The following is a 21,088-nucleotide window of genomic DNA, read 5'->3' as shown; positions in this document are numbered from 1 at the left end:
ACTGTCTATTTTAGTAACCTTTCTTCTGGAACTACTTAATCCTGTTTATATCTTTTTGAAGATATGGTCTCCAGAATTGTGCACAATATTCTAAATGAGGTCTCACCAGAGTCTTATACAGGGGCATCAATACCTCCTTTTTCCTACTGGCCATGCCTCTTCCTAGATGCCCTAGCATTTTTTAGCTTTCACATTCATTTTTTTTCAACCTGTTAGGCCTCCTTAGATCATCATATACTATCACACCCAAGTCCAGCTCATCTTTCGTATATAAAAGTTCTTCACCCCTAAATTGTACCGTTCCCTTGGGGTTTTGCAGACTGGCCTTGTATTTCTTAGCATTGACTCTTAGCTGCCAAATTTCAGATCATTCTTCAAGCTTCGCTAGGTCCTTCCTCATGTTGTTCACATCAGGAGTGTCTACTCTGTTGCAGATTTTGGTATGACCCACAAAGAGACAAATCCATTCAGCAATATCGTTTACAAAAATGTTAAAAAGAAAAGGCCCAAGAACCGAACCTTGAGGCACACCACTAATGACATCCCTTTGATCAGAAAGATCTCCATTGACCACTACCCTCTATTGCCTTCAACTCAACCAGTTCCTGACCAAGTCCTTCACTTTGGGGCCCATACTGAGGGCACTCAGTTTATTTATTAGACGTCTATGTGGAACACTGTCAAAGGCCTTGCTAAGATCTAAATACACCACATCTAACACAATCAATCAGAGTCTACCACACCTCCATCCCTATTTGCATTTGTCTTCTGCGGTCCTGCTCCCAGTGCTTCAGCTTTGAACACAGAACAAAAATATTTGTTAAGCAATTCAGCCTTATCTCTATCAGCTTCTACATATTTCTCCCCTTCACCTTTGAGTCTCACAATGCCACTTTTGCACTTCTTCCTATCGCTAATATACAGTATTTTTTAAAAAAATGTCTTGTTCCCCTGTTTTACCATGTTGGCTATTTTTTCTTCCATTTGCATCTTTGATTTCCTGACTAGCAAAAGAAAAACTAGAGGAGCTAGAGAAATAAGACAGCAATTTTTATCAGATACAAGTGACATGAAAATTCTAAAGTCAAATATAAAAAGAAAAAGCCCACCCAGCAGCCCCATAAACAATCAACACAGGTAAAGGCTATATATTACATGGAAAGGAACACTAACAGTGTTAGGATTATCAAATCACAGCAAAGTAAATTGATTTTCCCAAGATCCCAAAGGACAGATTTACTGGCCTCTGTTATGGTCTGTAAACCATACTTCATCTACCTATGACATTAGTCACCTTGCTTTTGTATTGTCCTGAGAATTTACATGCTATGGGCCATAGACTAACTACTCAACTAATTAGATTACTGCTCTAAACAGATCAGCACAGAAGATAATCTTGAAATCAACAAACTGTTCTTATTATTTAATAACCTAACCAACACGAACAAGATTACAAATGGCAACAACCTCTCTATTCCAATCGCCTCAGAACTAGCTAACTATTTTAAAATAAAGTTTCAATGCACATGAAATCAGCTACCCCCCACCAGTCCAGATAGACCCACTGCAACAAAACCACCTTTGGGAATACCAGCAGACCGATCTTAGAATGATTTGAATAGATTAAATTCAAAGACACAAACAGCTTCTCCTAAAATACTCCAAAGCATACTGTAGCCTCAACACCTGCCCCCCTTACCTGATCAAAGCAGCCATCCCAACAACCAAAGGAAAAATAACTCAATAGCTTAATTATCACCTAAAAACCATTCTTAATGCCCATTCCCAAGAACCCATAACTCAGTCAATAACTAATTATTGACCAGTAGCTTCCATCACAATGATGCAAGGATATGTCACAGAACAGCTTGAATCCTATTTACAACACTTCAGTATACTCCACCTTTCACAATCGGGATTCAGGAAAAACCACACTACCATAAGACAGTGGTCACAGCACAGCATAGTGCAATCATAATCCAATTTGACCTAGTAGACTTTGATCAAATATCTGAGATCTTCAGTGATTTCAGATTTAGTGGCCCAGTCCTTTCCTGGTTCCAAGGCTTTCTAACCACTTGGCACTATGCTGTACATAAGGATGGTGAACTTGCTGATAGCTGGCACCTTCCTAGCAGGGACCCCCAAGGATCCCCACTTTCACCATCAGTATTCAACTTTCTAATGCAATCCTTGGGAGCCATCCTAGATCTTGCATGAATAAAACATTTCACCTAAGCAGATGACATAACGATCATGCTGCCGTTAACAGCTGCATTAGCCAACACCCTCACCACTGTCAAAAAATGTGGCCACATCATAGAAAACTGGACCTCAACCCACTGCCTCAAGCTAAATAAGACCAAAACCAAATTCCTTTGGCTAGGATGCTCAACTGACCTAAGTTACACTCCAAGGATTATAGTAGATGGCACAGACTTTCCACTAGAACTACAATCCCGAATCTTAGGAGTAGAAATTGATAACCACCTATCTATGAAGAGCCACATACAATCAATAATAAAACAATTTTTCCTTGTGATAAGATAGCTAAGATCCATCAGAAAATACTTTGAAACAGAAGTTTTCCAAATCTTAGTACAATTCCTAATCCTATCACTAGTTTTTGCTCCAAAACATTGGTATCATGTCTACAACTAGTTCAAAATGCAGCAGTAAGACTCATATACGGACTATAAAAATCTAAACACCTACAGCCATACTATATGAAACTACATTGGTTGCTCATAATCACAAAGATCAAGTTTAAATTAGTCATTGCAGCCTTTAAGATCCTCCGAACTATATAAAAGAGTTGGCCATCCTACTCCAGGGTGCCTCCAACAGATATTCCTCCAGGAATCTTTTCCATTTAAAATTTTCAGCATGCAACAATATAACGTCTACCAGGCAAATTACCTTATCCATCTAATATCAATTAGTAAAATGCTAGAACCAACTTCCACTTCCACTACAATCTTGTGACCACTATCTCAGATTCAGAAAACTTTTAAAAGCATTTCTGTACCAAGACAGGGAACCAACTCTGAAGAAACTGAAATGGCAATTGTAAAAGCCCATTTCTAAACTGTCTAATGCAACTCCTGGGACATAACGATGAGCCAATGATGACCTACTTAAACTTTTAACAATGTATTTGTAACTACGACCTAACTATATTAGTATGTAACTGTACTGATCTACCCTTACTAGCAACTCTATTGAATGTCCATGCCAAACTGTCTATTGTAACTTCTTGGGTAACTGACCTAATCTCTTGTAATGTAATCCGACCTTGAACTGACTAGGTGAAAGGTGGAATAGAAAACTTGATTAATATAACATTTTCATGTTTGCTTTTCAGGAACCTGTAATAATTGCACTGCCACCTTCTCGGTATTGAAGAAGCGGGTGAGTAGGATTTCTTTTTACACCATGGTCTATAAAACATTGACTCCAATCTTCATACAGCCTGAATGGTAGCAACTTTGTAAATAATTGTCTTGATGCTACCCACTCTTCTTATCCCTTAATGAGGAGAAATTAGATCTTATTTGCTTGCTAATTTTCTTCCCTTGAGTCCCTCCAGACCACTTCAGAAAAATTGGGTTTATATACTCCTACCAGCTGATGAAAACTAGGAAATATTGACTTGTTATATCAACACTTAAATACTGACTGGCTACTGGCTGCACAGAATACATATTTTAACAAAACAGCAAATAAGTAAAGGTAATTCCCCATAGAACTGAGTTCAACCAGTGGGCAATTGCTGCACAACACTGGGCAAAATAGTTGCAGAGAAAAGATAGATAATGGACATAAAAAGAAAAGAAATAGCAAAAGGATAGGAGACCCTGGAAAAAAAAGTTAAGAAAAAAAATAGAAAAGCAGAAAAGACACTGGGGACAAACCAATGCTTAGACATCAAAAGTAGAAAAAAGTATTTTTTCCTGAATTTAAGTTTCTATTTCTAGTACTATGACATGTTTTCTATATAGGGCTGAAATGTGTTATTTTTTTAATAGGGTTTGTGTACTAGATCTCGGAAAGGATTTCTTCTTTTTATGCCCCCCCCCCCCCCCCAACAGGACCCAACACGGTCCACGTTTCGACAATTGCAAGCACTTCTGGCTCACCACACAATTGTTTCCCACGTACTCACCTTTATAGGACCCCCAAGGACCCTGAAGAAGACTTTTTGTCGAAACGCGGACCGTGTTAGGTCCTGTATCCCTAGCGGACTAGGTCCTTTAAGGCTCTTATGTGGATGATTTATTTTTATGTGGATGGAATTATTTTATGTGGATGATTTCAGTGTACCTTTGGAACTTTGACACTTTCAAATAAAGTCCATTTAGAAACATCGTCACTCCAAAGAGTTTGGTTTCCCCCCCCCCCCCCCAACACACACACACACATCCACCCTCATTACTTTGGGAGAGATGGCGTTATAGTGAGCCCATCTTAATTTTGCTGCTTGGGAGCTAATCAGGCTTAGCTATGCAGCTGTTGCTATTGCTAACAAATATACTGTAGTATGCAGTAATAGCTATGGAGGCTGCCAAGTGATTGATCAGTCCCTGTGATACGGGCTTATCAAGATACCAAAGCTATGCATATGAGTTGAAAATCAGTTATTGGAAAAACAAGCCCTGCTGGAAGAAATGCTGTCAGAGATGAAAGCCACGCACCTTTATATGGCCATTAGGATTTTGGCTCAAGGGTTTAGATTGCATAGATCAATTCCCAGGGAGGTGGGTAAAGGAGAGTGTAAAGATGCAAAGGATGTGCTTTTCTTCTTATAGATGTAAGCACATAACTGTACTATAAAATTAATTACCATTGTGGGTGGTTCAGAATATCACTAACAAGATGCAGAAGATGATGAAGTGAGGTAAACTGGAAACATCCACAATTGCAAAACACCCCACTTCCGAGTGTCCAATATATAGAGAGGTCCAAAGGGTCTACAACATCCACTTAATTACACATGAATTTTTATTTCGGTGGGTAATGATACTTGTCCTTGACCCTTATTTTTACCTCCTTCTTGATGTATTACTCAATACATACTGTTGTTTCATGATTCAACCAAATTTTTTTAAAAACCCAACATAACAGAAAGTATTTTTACTTATCTTTTAATATGCAGAATCACTTGCCTGCCCCGACGGGACCCATTTCACCACATAAAGGCTTTCTCAAGGGTTCTAAAGGAGCACAAGGGTTAAGGACAAGTATCATTACCCACTGAAATAAAAATTCATTTGTAATTAAGTGAATGTTGAAGACCCTTTGGACCTCTCTGTCTAGTGGACGCTCGGAAGTGGGGTGTTTTGCAATTGTAGGTGGTTCAGAATATCCCTTTCTGTCTGGGGCATTTTAAATTGGCTTTTTAAACAGATCTTCAATATTCCTAGAAGAAGTGTTGATCTATATAAGAATAATTATGTCCCAATTGTAGATAAAATTCAAAAGCTGGTCATATTGCTATGCTAAAAATGAATATTCTGTCCAAGCTTTCTTCCTCTTCCAACATGTACCATATTTACAACTGAGTTGATGAGTTGTTTAGTTTTATCTGGGATCATAAACTAATTAGGGTTGCAATGAAAATGCATACCCAAGGTTAGAAAGGAAATGACTTTTATCCAATCTACTCAGCTATTTTAGGGTGGCTCAATTAGTTTGTGTGTGGCAGTGGGCAAGGTGTCCTTGACATTGGCTTGGCATTATTTGGAGGCTTGCCAGGTGTATTTGGTACTTCCAGCTCTGGTGGTATTGGATCTCATTTTCCACCAGCTGAAGGGGATATTCAGAGCTAGTCCATTCTTGACATACCCAATTAAGGTCAATCCAAACAAGACTGAGAGAAAAAATCAAAAACAAAAGCGAATTCAGCAATAACTCATATATTCAAAATAAAGAATCCCTTATGAAGAAAACAAACTTATTGAAACTAAATACAAAATTGGTATGATACACTAGAATAATCTAATTTAAAAATAATTTAAACACTTTATTAATTTCATTCTTATCATCAAAGTTGCATTAAAACACTCAAGACACATACATATACACAAACTAAACAAAAAATAAGCTAAAAGGCATATTTCAGTGCAAATACAAAAGACAGCCAAAGGAGTTCACTCTGTTCATAGGATAAATGTTCAAATGATCACTTAGCTTGAAAATCCGATGAAACCAGTACGGCAGGTGAACACCCCGGCAATCTCAAAGTTAAGTGAAGCAAATCCAAGTCAAATCCAAGTTCAAGACCAAACCAAGTCCTAAAGTTCTGAAGTGCAGTTGTGAATCCAATGAAGGGGCAACAATATTTCAGTATAGTGCAAAAACAGACTCAAAAGACGTTCCACAGTATTTCCAAGTGCAGGATAGAGGTCAAAAGGCAGCCAGTCTTCTTACCCTTCTCTCCTAAGCCTTCCTGAGCCCCAGCCTTCCTGAGCAGACAGACGAGGAGATGATTGAAGCTCCTGAAAGTGTCGTGCAGTCTTCACCAGCCTAGTTCTTCCTCTTGACAAAGATAGTATTGAAACACGGCCTGTGTCGAGGAAGGGACTGGCTGCCTTTTGGCCTCTATCCTGCACTTGGAAATACTATGAAACGTCTTTTGAGTCTGTGAGGGTTGTGAAAAATTGCAGAGGATCTTGGGATACAAGACAGAAAGCAACCCAATGGCAGATGACGTTTAATGTAAGCAAGTGCAAGGTGATGCATCTGGGAAAGAGAACCCCAAATTGTAGCTATGTGATGCAAAGTTCCACATTAAGAGTCACCACCCAGGAAAAGAGTCTAGGTGTCAGTGGTGGCTAAGAAAGCAAATAGATTGTTAGGAATTATTAGCAAAGGAATGGGAAACAAAAATGAGAATGAAGTCAATGAAGCCATCTGCACAATGTGCGGCAGTGGCGAAAAGGGCAAACAGAATACTAGGAATGATTAAGAAGGGGATCACGAACAGATCGGAGAAGGTTATCATGCTGCTGTACCGGGCTATGGTACGCCCTTCAACTGGAATACTGCGTCCAGCACTGGTCGCTGTACATGAAGAAAGACACGGTACTACTCGAAAGGGTCCAGAGAAGAGTGACTAAAATGGTTAAGGGGCTGGAAGAGTTGCCGTTCAATGAGAGATTAGAGAAACTGGGCCTCTTCTCCCTTGAAAAGAGGAGATTGAGAGGGGACATGATTGAGACATTCAAGATAATGAAGGGAATAGACTCAGTAGATAGAATAGACTCAGTAGAGGTTGTTCACCCTCTACAAGGTGGGGAGAGCGAGAGGGCACTCTCTACAGTTAAAAGGGGATAGATCCGTACAAACGTAAGGAAGTTCTTCTTCACCCAGAGAGTGGTGGAAAACTGGAACACTCTTCCGGAGTCTGTTATAGGGGAAAACACCCTCCAGGGATTCAAGACAAGGCTAGACAAGTTTTTGCTGAACCGGAATGTATGCAGGTGAGGCTGGTCTCGGTTAGAGCACTGGTCTTTGACCTGGGGGCATGATGGACCACTGGTCTGACCCAGCAGGGGCAATTCTTATGTTTTTATGTTCTTTGTATTTCTCTATGGTGTGACTGCACCTCAAATACTGTATGTAATTTGGTCACTACATATCAAAAAAGATATAGCGGAATTAAGAAAAAGTACAGAGAAGGGCAACAAAGATGATAAAGGGGATGGGGAGTACTTCCCTATGAGGAGAGGCTAAAGTGGCTAGGGCTTTTCAGATTTAAGAAGAGACAGCTCAGGGGAGATATGATAAGAGGTCTGTAAAATACTGAGTGGAGTGGAACAGGTAGGTGTGAATCATTTGTTTACCTTTTCCAAAAATACTAGGACTAGGGGGCTTGCAATGAAGTTATTAAGTAGTAAATTTAAAACAAACTGGAGAAAATATTTCTTCATTCAACATATAACTAAACTCTGGATTTCATTGACAGACTGTGGTAAAAGCATTTAGCTTAGCTGCATTTTAAAAAGGTTTGGCTATTTCCCTAAATGAAAAGTCCATAAGCTATTATTAAGATGGACGGGAAAATCCACTGCATATTTCTAGGGTAAGTAACATAAAATCTGTTTTATGCTTTTGGGATTTAGCCATGTACTAATGACCCAGATTGGCCACTGTTGGAAATAGGATATTGGGCCTGATGGATCTTTGGCCTTTACCAGTTTTGCAACACTTATGTTCTTATGGAGCAAATATACAGCTTTATAATTTCCCAACCTATATTAAGCAACATGTTGGCTGCTGTTTATGTTGAAAGCTCTGATGGCAGTAGACTCAGGAGTAATATCTCTATATACGATACCCTTGGCTGTGAGCTGTCTAACGCACACTCTTTTTTAACTACATACTGTGCCAATAAATGCAGCTGCATTCTTGATGGAAGGTAGTGGGATAGTCTGCCAGCAAAGAATGCACAAGTAAGAAGGAGGACAAGAGAATGAAGATTTAGGGCGTAGGAAATAACCTTGAGAGTAGGAGAAGTGTTGACTGTGTTTCTGGCGAGGTGGAAAAGCTAGATATATCCTCCAGTGAGTTTTCATATCACAGTTATAAAATATTTATTCATAGAACAAGTGATGAATGCATCAAGCAATCTCTCTAGGAAGGTGATGGAGGAAAAGCAGTAACAAAACTCAAAAAAAGCTTGGTTTAAGCATAGAACATCCTTATTGTGAAGAAGTGAAGGGAAACAAAATTCATACAGCACATCCACATTCATACAGCGCATGCCACATGCTCAGCAGTACAATCCCTTTCTCTCTTTCAGAGATCTTCTGTGCTTGTCCCATGGTTTCTTGAATTCAAATAATGTCCTCATCCCCACCACCTCCACAAGAAGATGGTTAAACACATCCACTATCCTTACTGTAAAGAAATATTTCTTTTGATTATTCCTGCGTCTTCCCCTTATTGCCTTCATCCTATGATCTCCTTCCACGGCTTCCTTTTCAATTGAAAGAAATTCACTTCCTGTTCAATTATACTTTTACTAGTGTTTAAGCCCGTTATATTAACGGGACTAGAATAGATGTGTAGACTTTTAGCACAATGGGTCGCTGAAGCGTTTCTTTCTTTCTTACTTTATGTTTTTTTTTCTTTCTCCCTGCCCCCCTTTCTTTCTTTCTGTCTCTGTCCCCCTGTGTGTCTCTTCCCTGGCCCCCCATCTTACTGTTTCTCTCCCTGGCTGTCTGTCAGTCTTTCTTTCTGGATTTTCTCCCTTCCTTTTACCTCCCATGTCCCCTGTCCAGCAGTAGCCTTTCTCCCTTTTATCTCCCCCCTGTCCAGTAGTATCCCTTCCCTGCTCCCCCTGTCCAGCAGTAGCCTTTCTCCCTTCCTTTTACCTCCCCCTGTCAGTTCCTTCAGGAGTACTGTTCCTCAGCACACACTTCTCCCAAATTTAAGTAAAATATTCACACCCCTCCCCCCAAAGCAAAGCAAGAGTGCACCCTTTTCCCAAACAATCACACCCTTCCCCCCAAAGAAAACTGCTAATCTTAGCTGCCAAAATCTAAAACATTTCTTAAGGTCAGCTAGATAATTCCTCATATTTTCCATACCTTCCAGGATGTTAACCCTGTTGCAGATTTTGATAATTATTCACAAAAAGTCAAACCTTAGTCCATATGAAAATGTTGAAAAGAATCATACTATGGAGAAATCCTTTCAGCACATCACTGGTAACACCCTTTCCTCAGAATGAACTCCATTTGACATTATCCTTTGTTGCTTACCACAGAACCAGTCAGTTACTTTACGGATCCTAACAGCGGTGCCAACCATATATACTCAAATATAAACTGATTCAAATATAAACCAAGGTCACATTTTTTTGTACTCAAAAAGTGGGAAAAAAGTTGACTCAAGTATAAACCAAGGGTTTATATTCAAGGATAGGTATTGGTGGTCCCGCAGTGAACTGGGGCAGAAACAATCCTACGTTCCTTCCCCATGCTGAGCCATAGTTTCATGATGTTGCAGCGGGAACTCATGGGCAGCCATTTCCTTTAGCATCTCTGCAAAGAGCAAGAGTGTAGAAGGATCGATCGCTCCTGCCCCGGTTCACTGCTGGACTACCAGGGTGTTCAAGTTAGGCTTTTTCAGATGTGGTGCGGAGCTAACCGAGACAGAACACGGTAGGGTCGCTTCTGTCCTTTCTTACCGCTGGACCACTAGAGCTCAAAGTAGGCCTGAGGGAGGCCTTCAAAGGGTCTGGGAGGGGGCGGTTGTGCACATCTGGGGATGACTCAGATATAAACAGAGACTCCTATTTTTGTGGCCCAAAAACCTCACTTTATATTTGAGTGTATAACATAAAATAAATTTTTATTTATATACTGCAAAAGCCTTTTGGTTCTATTCAGTTTACAAAAGAGCTGGGCTGACCATTGTCAGTGAGCTACAATAGATAGAATATTGGTATCAACGAGTTAACAATAGTTTCACATCAGTATGCAGCTCTGGAGGGATTACAAGAGTTTTGAGAACAGATGGGTTTTTAATAGCTTTCTAAAATGTATATATGATGTTGATATTCTAACCATTTAGCCCAGTTCAGGATCCCTAGAAGCGGCTTGGTATGATAAGAGTCGGTTAATGAATCTTTTCTGAATACAGCCTTTGACTGAAGGGTAGGTAAAAAATGATCGGGAACATGTGGAGCGGCTTGGCGACGAGAACAAGAATTGAGCAGTTAGGTAGTTAGGCAATAGGCCATGTAGGGCTTTGTAGACAAGATATCCAAATTTGAAGAGAACTCTTCTCTCAACAGGAAGCCAATGTAGTTTTTGGTAGAATGGAGTTATGCAGTCAGATTTTTTCAGGTTAAAGATTATTCTCACTGCCGTGTTTTGGATGATACTTAGTTTCCGGAAATGCCTGCATTGTCATGCTAGCTATGAAATGTTGCAGTAGTCCAGGAGGCTTAACACTAGCGATTGGACTAGTAATCGGAAAGGTGCAAGTTCAAATAATTTCTTATGGATCTTAATTTCCAAAGCATGATGAAGCCTTTGCGTACAACCACTTGAGTGGTCATAGATAGCTGTCTATCAAGGTGAACTCCCAGGATTCTAATCGAAGGGGTGATGGGAAAGGTATTTCCTTTTAGAGTTAGGGTGTCCAAGGTGCAGTTGGTAGAGGTGGCTAGAAAAAACTTAGTTTTTTCAGTGTTTAGTTTTAACTTGAAGTGTGACATCCACCCTTCTATAGTGGATAAGATCGAGTCTATTCTTTGAATCTCTGCAGGTGGTAGGCAGGTGACAGGGAGGACAATAGTAATGCCATCAGCGTAACTATAGTGGGTAACATTTAAGCTTTTTAAATGAGCTCCCAGGGGAGGATATATAGACATTGAAGAGAAGGGGTAATAGAGGGGAGCCTTGAGGAACACCACATTTGCTGGTCCATTTGTCAGATAGGGTCTCTCCAGACTGCACTTGGTAGCTGTGACATTTTAAGAAGCCTTAGAACCATTGGAGGACATTTCCCGATAGTCCAAAGGAGTCTAGGCAAAGCAGCAGTAAGTCGTGGTCCACTAGGTCAAATGCACTGAGGTCTAGTTGTATCACTATAGTCATCCCATTAACTTGTCTGTCACTCGAGTTTATAAATCTTCTTGTAACCATTTTAAATCAGATTGAGCTCTGGATGACTGCTTTTAAATTAAAACTAAATACGGAAAAAACTAAATTTTTCTTAGCAACTCCCAATGATAAGATCAAAGAATCAGTGATGCATGTGAATGGTTTGGACTATAATATTGAACAATCTATAAAAATACTGGGAGTAACGTTGGATAAACACCTTACATTGGAAAAACAAACTGATTTATTGTTTAAGAAATGTTTTTCGGTGCTTTGGAAGCTTCGCACCATTAAGAAGTATTTCGATTAAGCCTCCTTTCGCCTGTTGGTGCAGTCCTCTATCTTAAGTATTCTTGACTACTGTAATATTGTATATTTAGGGCAGGGCTGCCCAAGTCCGGTCCTTGAGATCTACTGGCAGGCCAGGTTTTCAGGATGTCCACAATGAATATGCATGAGAGCGATTTGCCTGCATTGCCTTCTTGGTATGCAAATCTCTCTCATGCATGTTCATTGTGGATATCCTGAAAACCTGGCCTGCCAGTAGATCTTGAGGACTGGACTTGGGCAGTCCTGATTTAGGGGCTTATAAGAAAATTCTCAAAAAATAAGAGTAGTCCAGAATACTGCTGTTCGCCTCATTTTTGGCTTTAAAAAAATGGGAGCACGTTACTCCATTTTATCAAAAACTCCATTGGTTGCCAATGGAGTCCAGAGTCTTGTTTAAGTTTTCATGCATCTGTTATAAAGTAGTTTTTGGTATGTCACCAGGCTATCTTAGTCCTCATTTTTCTTTGAGTCGTTCTAATAAGAGTACACGTAGAGTGCATCTTCCATAAAATCTTGTCATTACAAAAAGTTTCTTGAGAGAACTTTCTCATTTCAGGCCGCTAAATTAAATTCATGGTTAGGAAAAATTATGTTAGAGGCTTCTTATTTAGATTTCAGAAAATTGTTAAAGACACAATTATTCGATAGGCTGGTATCTTAATGTATGTTGTTATTTTAACTTGTTCTTCCTTTTTCAACCTGATGTATTAATTTGCTTGGTTTTACTATTTTACCCATTGTATTTTTATGCACTGTATGTATTGCCTTTGTTGTGAGCCGCCTAGAACCCTCCCGGTATGGCGGCATACAAAAATAAAATTATTATTATTATTTTTTAGACCTTTACTCAGTATGTCATACATATCATTCAAGAGGGAGGCAATTACAGTTTCTGTACTGAATGATGGTCTAAAGCAGGGGTGTCCAACCTGCAGCCCGAGGGCCGCATGCGGCCCTGTGAAGTATTTTGAGCGGCCCCGGTCGAGGGCGATGCAGTGTTTTCCTGTGCTGCCCCGGGTGTTTACCGTCTTGCTGGCTCCCTCCTCTGTCTTGCTGCAGCGTTTGTGTGTTTGTGCGTCCCCAGAAACATTTTTTTTCGACCAATGTGGTCCAGAGAAGCCAAAAGGTTGGACATCATGGAGTAGGTGAAACTGTTCTATGTGGTTCATTAGTTGGGATTGAACTAGTCCTTCCATTAGTTTTATGAAGAGGAGAGTTAGGTTGTAGTTCTCAATCTGAGTGGTTGGTTTCTTCATGTCTTTCAGGATAGGTCTGATGATGATGTGGTCTCTTTTTTGGGAAACTCACCTTTATTTAGCGTGTCTACTAGCCATGTGTAGAGATCAGCTAGAAACTTGGATGAAGCTTTAGACATTAGTACTGGGGGGCAGGCGTCGACGGGAGAGTAAGCGTGCATATATTTTTTGAATAGTTGGTGAAATTGTGTTCAATTTGGTTCATTGAATTAGCTCCATGTCATGTTGGCACAGACTGTGTTTTCCATCATATTTACTGGATTGATGTAGCAGGTGGGTTTATTGCTAAGCGAGTCTCTTAAGTCTTGCATTTTTGATTGAAAGTAGTGAGCAAGAGCATTCGAGGAGGGAGCAGAGTCTTGGGTAGAACGCAGAAGAGGAGCGATGTTTGTCAGGTTGGCGACTAGTTTAAATAGTTCTTTGGTGTCAAGCCCATTCTGGCTGATCAGGTTGGAATAGTAGCCCTTACGTTTCTCTTTCAGTTTGAGTTTATATTCACATGCTTTGTCTCGCCATCTCTGTCTGGTTTCCTTCCCTTTATTCTTGTTCCGTGCACGCTCTAGGCATCTTACTTGTTGCTTCAGTGCTTGTAGTTCCATATAAAACCATTTGTCCGAATTTCTCTGGCGTTTGACTTTTAATCGTTTTGGTGCGAGTTGATTTATAGTGATTTGACTGAAAGATTCCCAGGTGGAGTAGAAGTCCTCTGTGGTGGTCTGTGCAAACTTAGTTTCGTAGCTGGCCCAAAAGATGGATTCATCTACTGGGCCTCTAGTAAGGGTTAGAGCTGAGGGAGAGATCATGGTTTTTTTTCTTGTTTGCTGCCACTTTAGGTTGAATTCAAACAAGTAGTGATCTGACCATAGTGTGGGTAGCCATTTTCCATCTGATAGGGAGATTGGGGGGAACACTAGATTAGAGAATGACACGGTGACAAAATTCATCACCGTTCCCGTCCCCGCGGATAACCGCGGGAAATAATCCCATGTCATTTTCTAGTGTCTATTTCAACCTCAGTCCTTCTACACCAGCATTCTTCAAAGCAAAGCTTGCGGGTCAGTGGTTTGGCCATTCGTACTCTGATTCTTCCCTCTCTCTTTAAAGAATGACATGAAGATGGTTTCCCGCGGTTATCCGCGGGGACGGGGACCGTGATGAATTTTGTCACCGTGTCATTCTCTACACTAGATCTTTAGTTGAAGAGGCAACCAGGTCTAAGTGGTGACCTTTTATGTGTGTGGTAGTGAATGGGGACCATATATAGTGTAGGTCTGGGGTCTCAAAGTCCTTCCTTGAGGGCCGCAATCCAGTCGGGTTTTCAGGATTTCCCCAATGAATATGCATAAGATCTATGTGCATGCACTGCTTTCAATGCATATTCATTGGGGAAATCCTGAAAACCCGACTGGATTGCGGCCCTCAAGGAGGGACTTTGAGATCCCTGGTGTAGGTCATGTAAGAGAGATAGTAGCTCTGTTACCGATTTGTCATCTTTGTTTTCGAGGTGGAGATTTAAGTCCCCTAGCAGTAAACAGCTGGGTGAGGAAAGAGAGTTTTTAAATACAAAGTCATAGAGTGTGTCCCTTACATTAGGCCAGTTTTTAGGTGGTACGTAGGAAAGGATGCAGGTGAGGGGGTCTTTTAAAGAAGAGTTTGACAGCTGGCATGCTAGTATTTCGAAGTTCTCATTTTGTTCAAATTCCAATATTGTGAATTCAATAAATTCTTTCAGTACGATTGCTAAGCCACCTCCTCATTTGTTTTTCCTGTATAGTAGATTGATTTTATAATCTGGCATGCAGAGGTGTTTAATGATCGGGTCTTCTGCTGATGGTAGCCATGTTTCTGTGAGGAATAAACAGCCAAGTTGTTTCTCTATGAGCCAGTCCTTGATTAGGTTGGCATTATTCCTAACTGATTTTATATTGGTGTAAGCACAGTATTTTATTTCTAAGATGTCTGGGCAGAACTGTTTCAAAGGCCTTGCTGAAAACTAAGTGCACCACATCTAACACTCTCTTCCAATCCAATTATCTGGTTGCCCAGTCATAAAAATTGATCAGTAAGCAAGACATTGTACCAGGAAGTAAATGCAAGATCTTTATGGATCTAATCTACTATCAGATTATCTGAATAAAATATTTGGTAATATTTAGTGTTTAAAATAAAGTACTTTATTTTTGCTGTGTGTCTTATGCTGGTTTCTCAAGGTTATCAACCAAATGAGTTATATTGCCCACTGCAAGCAGATCTAGACCTCAACTAGACCAAGTAACTTGTTAACCTTCTTAGGGAAAATGGTGTCTTCATTATATTTTGGGGCTGCTGTTGGTTGCAAAGAGATGAAACCCTCAATGGGTTTGCCTATAGTGTTCTGCTTCATTGGCAGTTTGTTCTTTTTATTCTCTTGCTCTTACGTGCCACTTGTCTTCACCATCTTTCTGTGTAATCCCTTGAAGTCTTCAGGTCTTTAACTTTTATGTATGTAAATCCAAAGGTTCTGACTGTAGGTATCGAGATCAATACCATTGTTGATATTAGGTTGTGTGGCTGATTGCATTGTCTTCTTTTTTTCTTAGCGGAACTGCAGCAACTGTGGAAACAGCTACTGTTCCAGGTGCTGCTCTTATAAAGTACCAAAGTCCTTCATGGGAGCCACAGGTAAGAGTGTGGTGGAAAGGATGAATAGCGTCTTGGGCTTGTTTATAGCATTTGTTGGCTAGTATCGGACAATAACTCCATCTTACATTCCACCATTGTTGCAGAAGAAATTTGTAAGATGTAACCAAGGATGGTATCTGTACCTGGAAACAAAGAAAAAATGGGATTTTAGATCTACAAGAGCTAACACACAAATTATACCAGTTTTATTAAGGTTGAATTGTTAACACCCGTTCTAATTCCTATTTGTTGAAAGAAATGCTATCCTCTCTCCCCCCACCACCAATTCTATAACCTTAGCACCTAAATGTAGGCATTATTTACATACTATGATTATAGAACAGTAACACTTATGGGAATGGATATAATATTCACGCGTGTAAGTGCTAGGCATGCACATAGCGGTATTCTGTAATGTGAGGGTGCAAGTTGTAAAGGACTGGATTTAGTAAATGACACTGAAAAGCAGGTGCTGGGAAGAATTTGGGCTCTGTTCTTCATAGAGTAGCACTTAGTGCGTATTGTAGTGCCGAACTTCGGGTGTGAGGACTTACATCAACTGAAACCTGGTGTAAGTCCTGGCGTGCAGCCCCCAGATTCTGTAACGCTACTCAGATTTCCTTTGGAGCATCCCTGACCCAGCCAGGCCCCCTTTTGGGTTTCGCATTAGAAGATTTGGGTATGGATCTTTATCATTTATTAAATTTTTCTATACCACTTGATTTGCAGCACAAGTCTAGGTGGTATATACTGTAGATCAAGTGTGACCTGATCAAGTGCAGCCTGAGCTGTGCGCAAATCAGAGCCAATTCCCAGAGAAACATGGGAATGGCAGCCAATTATCGATTATTAACACCCATCAACTAATTTATGTGCACACAGATCTCAGGATTAGGCGCCGTTTATAGAATCTGGGAGGATAGTGCGTAAATGCAGAGGGGCATGCATGGGGCAGGGGCACATGGGCCTGTTAAACATTTACGCATGTTGGTAATGGAATGCTGTCATTTGCGTATACTATTGATATAGCATAATTGGGCATGCCTAAAAGTAGGCATGTAAATGTCAATTTACGCTAATATTCTATAACTAGTGTTAAGTCTCTCTCCCTGCCCCATCTATCTTTTTTCCTTTCTTTTTTTTTCTCTCTCTCCCTGCCCTGTCTGTCTTTTTTTCTTTCTTTCTATCTCCCTGCCCAGACCCTCACTGAAGCCACCTTCCAGCTGTGACAGTTAAGGGATCCCTTGCCCTTTCCTCAATCCAACTATGGCTTCCATTTTCCATTGGCTTTCCCATGTCTCTCTCCTCACCAACCCAGGCCCCAACTCCCAATTAGACATCTTTTTCCTTCCCCACTCAAATATCAGTAGCAGCGGCAGCAATCCTGACTCGCCAACCCCCCATTCCTTACCCAAAGCAGCAGTTACAGCGCTGTAAACAGGCTGTTCGTGGCCAGCTCCGACAGGGCCTTTCTTCTACCACATCCGAAGTGATGTGGCAGAGGAAAGACCCTGAAGGACTGCTGCCACTGCACTGATGCTTCCCTAGTCGGCGGTTCCTCCCTGCACGGAGGCTTACCTGCTCGGCGGCATCCCTGCTCAGCGACTTCCTCTACGGAGTCACCAAAGTCCTTCATGGGAGCCACAGGTGTTGCCACTTCAAACTCCATGCCTCCGCATGTGCAGTAGAAGGAGCCAGAAGACCGCTGCACACAAAACGCCACAGGCTCCTTCTACTGTTCATGTGGGGCCACGGAGGTAGGAGTGCACATGCGCGCTTAGGGTTTTATTATTATTATTGATGGAACCTGGGCACCAGATGCTGTTCTTGAATTCATGCCCAGCACCCTGCATTATGGTGTAATTCATAGAATTGCCCCCCCCTTACTGTCCAATCTTTATTGCTTTCAATAAAGCTGTAGTCTGGGCTTAAGCAAAAAATGGAATAATCTATATTTTGTGGTATATTTATGATTTCTAACTGGGAGGACATAGGAAATACAGTGAGGGACTGGTCCTATGGCAGGGTCAACAACAAGTAATAGGAGACACAGTAGGAAGTGCTGGTCAGTATTGTTTGAAAAATGATATTAATTGCTATTTGTTTCTTTCCAGCACCGGATGCACAGAGAGAAACCGTGTTTGTCTGCGCACTGTGTAATCAGACTTTAAACAAGAAGGAATGATGGTTGGAAATAAGACTGACTGTAGAGCAATAGGCACAAGCTCCAACCTCATAGCCTTTTAGGACTTCAGGATGCAAGATGCATAGCTCTTCAATCCCATGTTCGTGACACTACATATACTGTATGCAGTAGCCAGAGACAGCATAATTTTGGTTTACTGCAGCTTGAGACCAAAAATAGACAATCTTTAATATTTTTGTTTGAATATTAGTAGTATTTGCCCTCTGGCCTCATCTCGTTGCACACTTAACCCTGTGCTCACTACTTTTCTGGCTTATAATTTTTTCCAGGTCACAAGTAGCAGAAATAGAGTGAGTATAGTATGCTTGATAGGAATATAATATGGGTAAAGAAATACCAATGATACCCTTTACCCTGCAAGCTGGTAAGCAGGCATCTTTCTTTTGCCTCTGTCAAATACTATATATATGTGGAGAAAGATTTTATTTTCTCTCCTGCTCTTTGTGTTTGGAGCAATTTGTTACAGAATGGCTGTCCTTTAAAGTACCATATATTGGGGGCTAAATATTGTGATATCTGGTGGATAATTGGAGGTGGATCTTCTTTATTATCCTGAATAGGATTTTGGGGAGGGGGATGCAGGGCTGGTCCTTTGTCTTGTCTTTGTTCTTACAGTACAAATTCCTCACAGTGGTGTTGACTGTAAAGATTTTATTTGTGAGATGTCTTTTAAGAAATTTGATCAGGTCCTTTAAAAGCAGTAGTTCTTCTTACAGCATATCTTTAATGTTGTTAAAACGTCTCCGCTGACTCCTTCTGGATTTCTTTTCCTTGGTTTTTAATATTTGTTTTTTAGTTGTGTAATCCTCACTGAAATCTGAAGCCGCCATGTATTTTTTTTTTTACTTGCTGCACAGCACATCTGTATTCCCATTGGATCTTTCCCATCAGCCTCTCTGTTTAGCCAGTCAGAATGAGACTTGGCTACAGAAGTGACTTCCTGTGCAGTTCTCAAATTTTCACCTCTTGAAAATGATTTTTTTTAAAAAAAGCAGTTTCCTATCTTATTCCTGGAAGACTAGGGTAAAAGATCCAATATTTATTTCATTCATATACTTCTTTAGCAAAGAAATTTACAGCAATCTGAAATATGTATTCCTGCTCTTTGCTCAGTTCAGGCTATCGGCATTAAGATGCGATGTGGGAATAAGCGATTCAAAACAAAATCATTCTTTTTGTCAGAGTATGAGTCAGACACAGGCAGTACAAAGCAAAGGAAAAATAATTATAACAAAGTTTATGAACAATTATGTTTAATATAGCCACTTCCTGAACTGCATACAAAATTTAAATGAGCAATTAGAGCAGATCATTCTTAAAATACTCAGGTCACTAGAATAAATGTATCCGTGAGTGTGTAGAACACACTTTTGAAGCCTCTGGCATTCATGAGGCATTTTTGTAGCTACAGAGAGAACAATAGGCGATGCAAGGGTGGGGAAAGGTCCTAAAATGTACTGTTTTCTTAGAATTGTACAGTAGTTATTCTGAGGATTAGCCAATATATCTGGGCAAAATATTGGAAGGGCTACAGAAATAGTCTCCATAACACAGATCTCTGTCTCCATGTGCTGGCTCCATTCCTCATTCCCACTGATCTCTAAATGAAAGCAACATTTAAGGCACCTCAACTAAGGCATTAAAGGACAAATTCTATAAGAAGTGCCCAAAAGTTAGGCGCCAAAGTAGGCACTGTTCAGCGCAATTCAAGTAAAATTGGGTGCTGTTTAATGAATCACGCTGAGTGGCACCTATTTTGGAGGCGCCCAAGAAATAGGCCAGCTTTAGACACAACCAAAAGTTAGTTGTGCCTATCTAAGCGCTTAAGAGCAGCAATTCTGCAACAAGGCGCCTGACGTAGCCACGCCCACGCCTAATGTGCATGGCGCCTATTTATTTGAAGGCCCCCCTAAATTTTTAGAGGCGCCTTATTGCAGAATCGCTCTCTCTTGATAGGCACCTAAGTTTCAAATATTGCTAATTAAAAAGCTCGATTGAGCTCGTTAATCAATTGAGATAGGCACCTATCTAGATGGGCGTCTCCGAAATAGGTGCTTAACATTAGGCGCCAGTTACAGAATTTGGGCCTAAGTCTTTAACGTGGCATTAGCACAGGAAAACAGGCTGTTACAAAATGTGTTAAAGCGTTCGGTAATTTGCCTGTTAGGTACGCTTAAGCATGCCTTAACTATTTTTTAAAAATATTTTTAGAGAAGGCATGTCATGGGTGGAGAGTGGGCATGCATGCATTTTTTGGCTAGCCCATTATGATTAGCATATGCTAACTAGCTAATGCATAGTTAGCGTGGAAACAATTAGCGCCTTCTAAATAGGAGGCAATAAGGCCCAGATTCTGTAACCAGCGCCTAAAGTTAGGCACCCAACTAGATAGGCGCCTGTCTAAATTGAACAGCAAGCTCAATTAAGCTTTTTAATCAGCGCTGATTGAAACCTAGGCGCCTATCAAGAAAGCGTGATTCTGGCGTCAAGATATTATACCATCCAAATTACAGGTGGTTACTAAAATGGATTACGTATTTCGTATGTTTCAATTGACAGCATTGCGCCATCACACATTGGGTATGTTCATGCATTGGTGGAAACCCTATATTGCTTGGAAGGCTAGGAGGGATGGTTAAATTTTGTTCCTTTTCTTTACATCTGGTTCATTTTTGCTGCTATTTCTGTTTGGTGTACAGGACTCTGGGGGGGGGGGTTGATTGGGAGGGTTAGAGGTGGGGGGAATTGCGTCTGGTACTTTTCTGCTTTTTTGGATATTGGTTGGCCTTGTTACAAAGAATGATGTTACAACTGTGTGCTTTGTACTAGAGATTTTGGTCTGTTTTGTATTTTGTATGTTTTCCTTGTTTTTTTTTCAATAAAAGTATAAAATTAAAAAAAAAAAAAAAAAAGCGTGATTCTGTAACAAGGCGCCTCTAAAAATGTAGGCAACCTTCAAAAAAATAGGTGCTATGCATGGTAGGTGTAGGCGTAGGCGCCTTCTTACAGAATCCCTG

The 21,088-nt window shown here is 40.5% G+C and overlaps 1 protein-coding gene across 4 annotated transcripts in view; it reads left to right on the top strand.

Annotated features, from left to right (window-relative positions):
* The window catches only part of ZFYVE27 (zinc finger FYVE-type containing 27), a 142,646-nt gene extending 121,872 nt beyond the window's left edge, over nt 1-20,774 (top strand). For all 4 annotated transcript variants that reach the window (XM_033943000.1, XM_033942999.1, XM_033942997.1 and 1 more), the window contains 3 exons: nt 3,365-3,411; nt 15,784-15,865; nt 17,980-20,774. In XM_033943000.1, coding sequence (XP_033798891.1) covers nt 3,365-3,411; nt 15,784-15,865; nt 17,980-18,050 — 200 coding nt within the window. In that variant the 3' untranslated portion in view covers nt 18,051-20,774. The remainder of the gene's footprint in view (nt 1-3,364; nt 3,412-15,783; nt 15,866-17,979) is intronic.
* The last annotated feature ends 314 nt before the right edge of the window (nt 20,775-21,088 follow it).

This window comes from Geotrypetes seraphini, chromosome 4 (genome assembly GCF_902459505.1).
Source record: "Geotrypetes seraphini chromosome 4, aGeoSer1.1, whole genome shotgun sequence".
In the NCBI taxonomy this organism is placed as follows: domain Eukaryota; kingdom Metazoa; phylum Chordata; class Amphibia; order Gymnophiona; family Dermophiidae; genus Geotrypetes; species Geotrypetes seraphini.
This window is presented reverse-complemented; position numbering and strand designations above follow the sequence as displayed.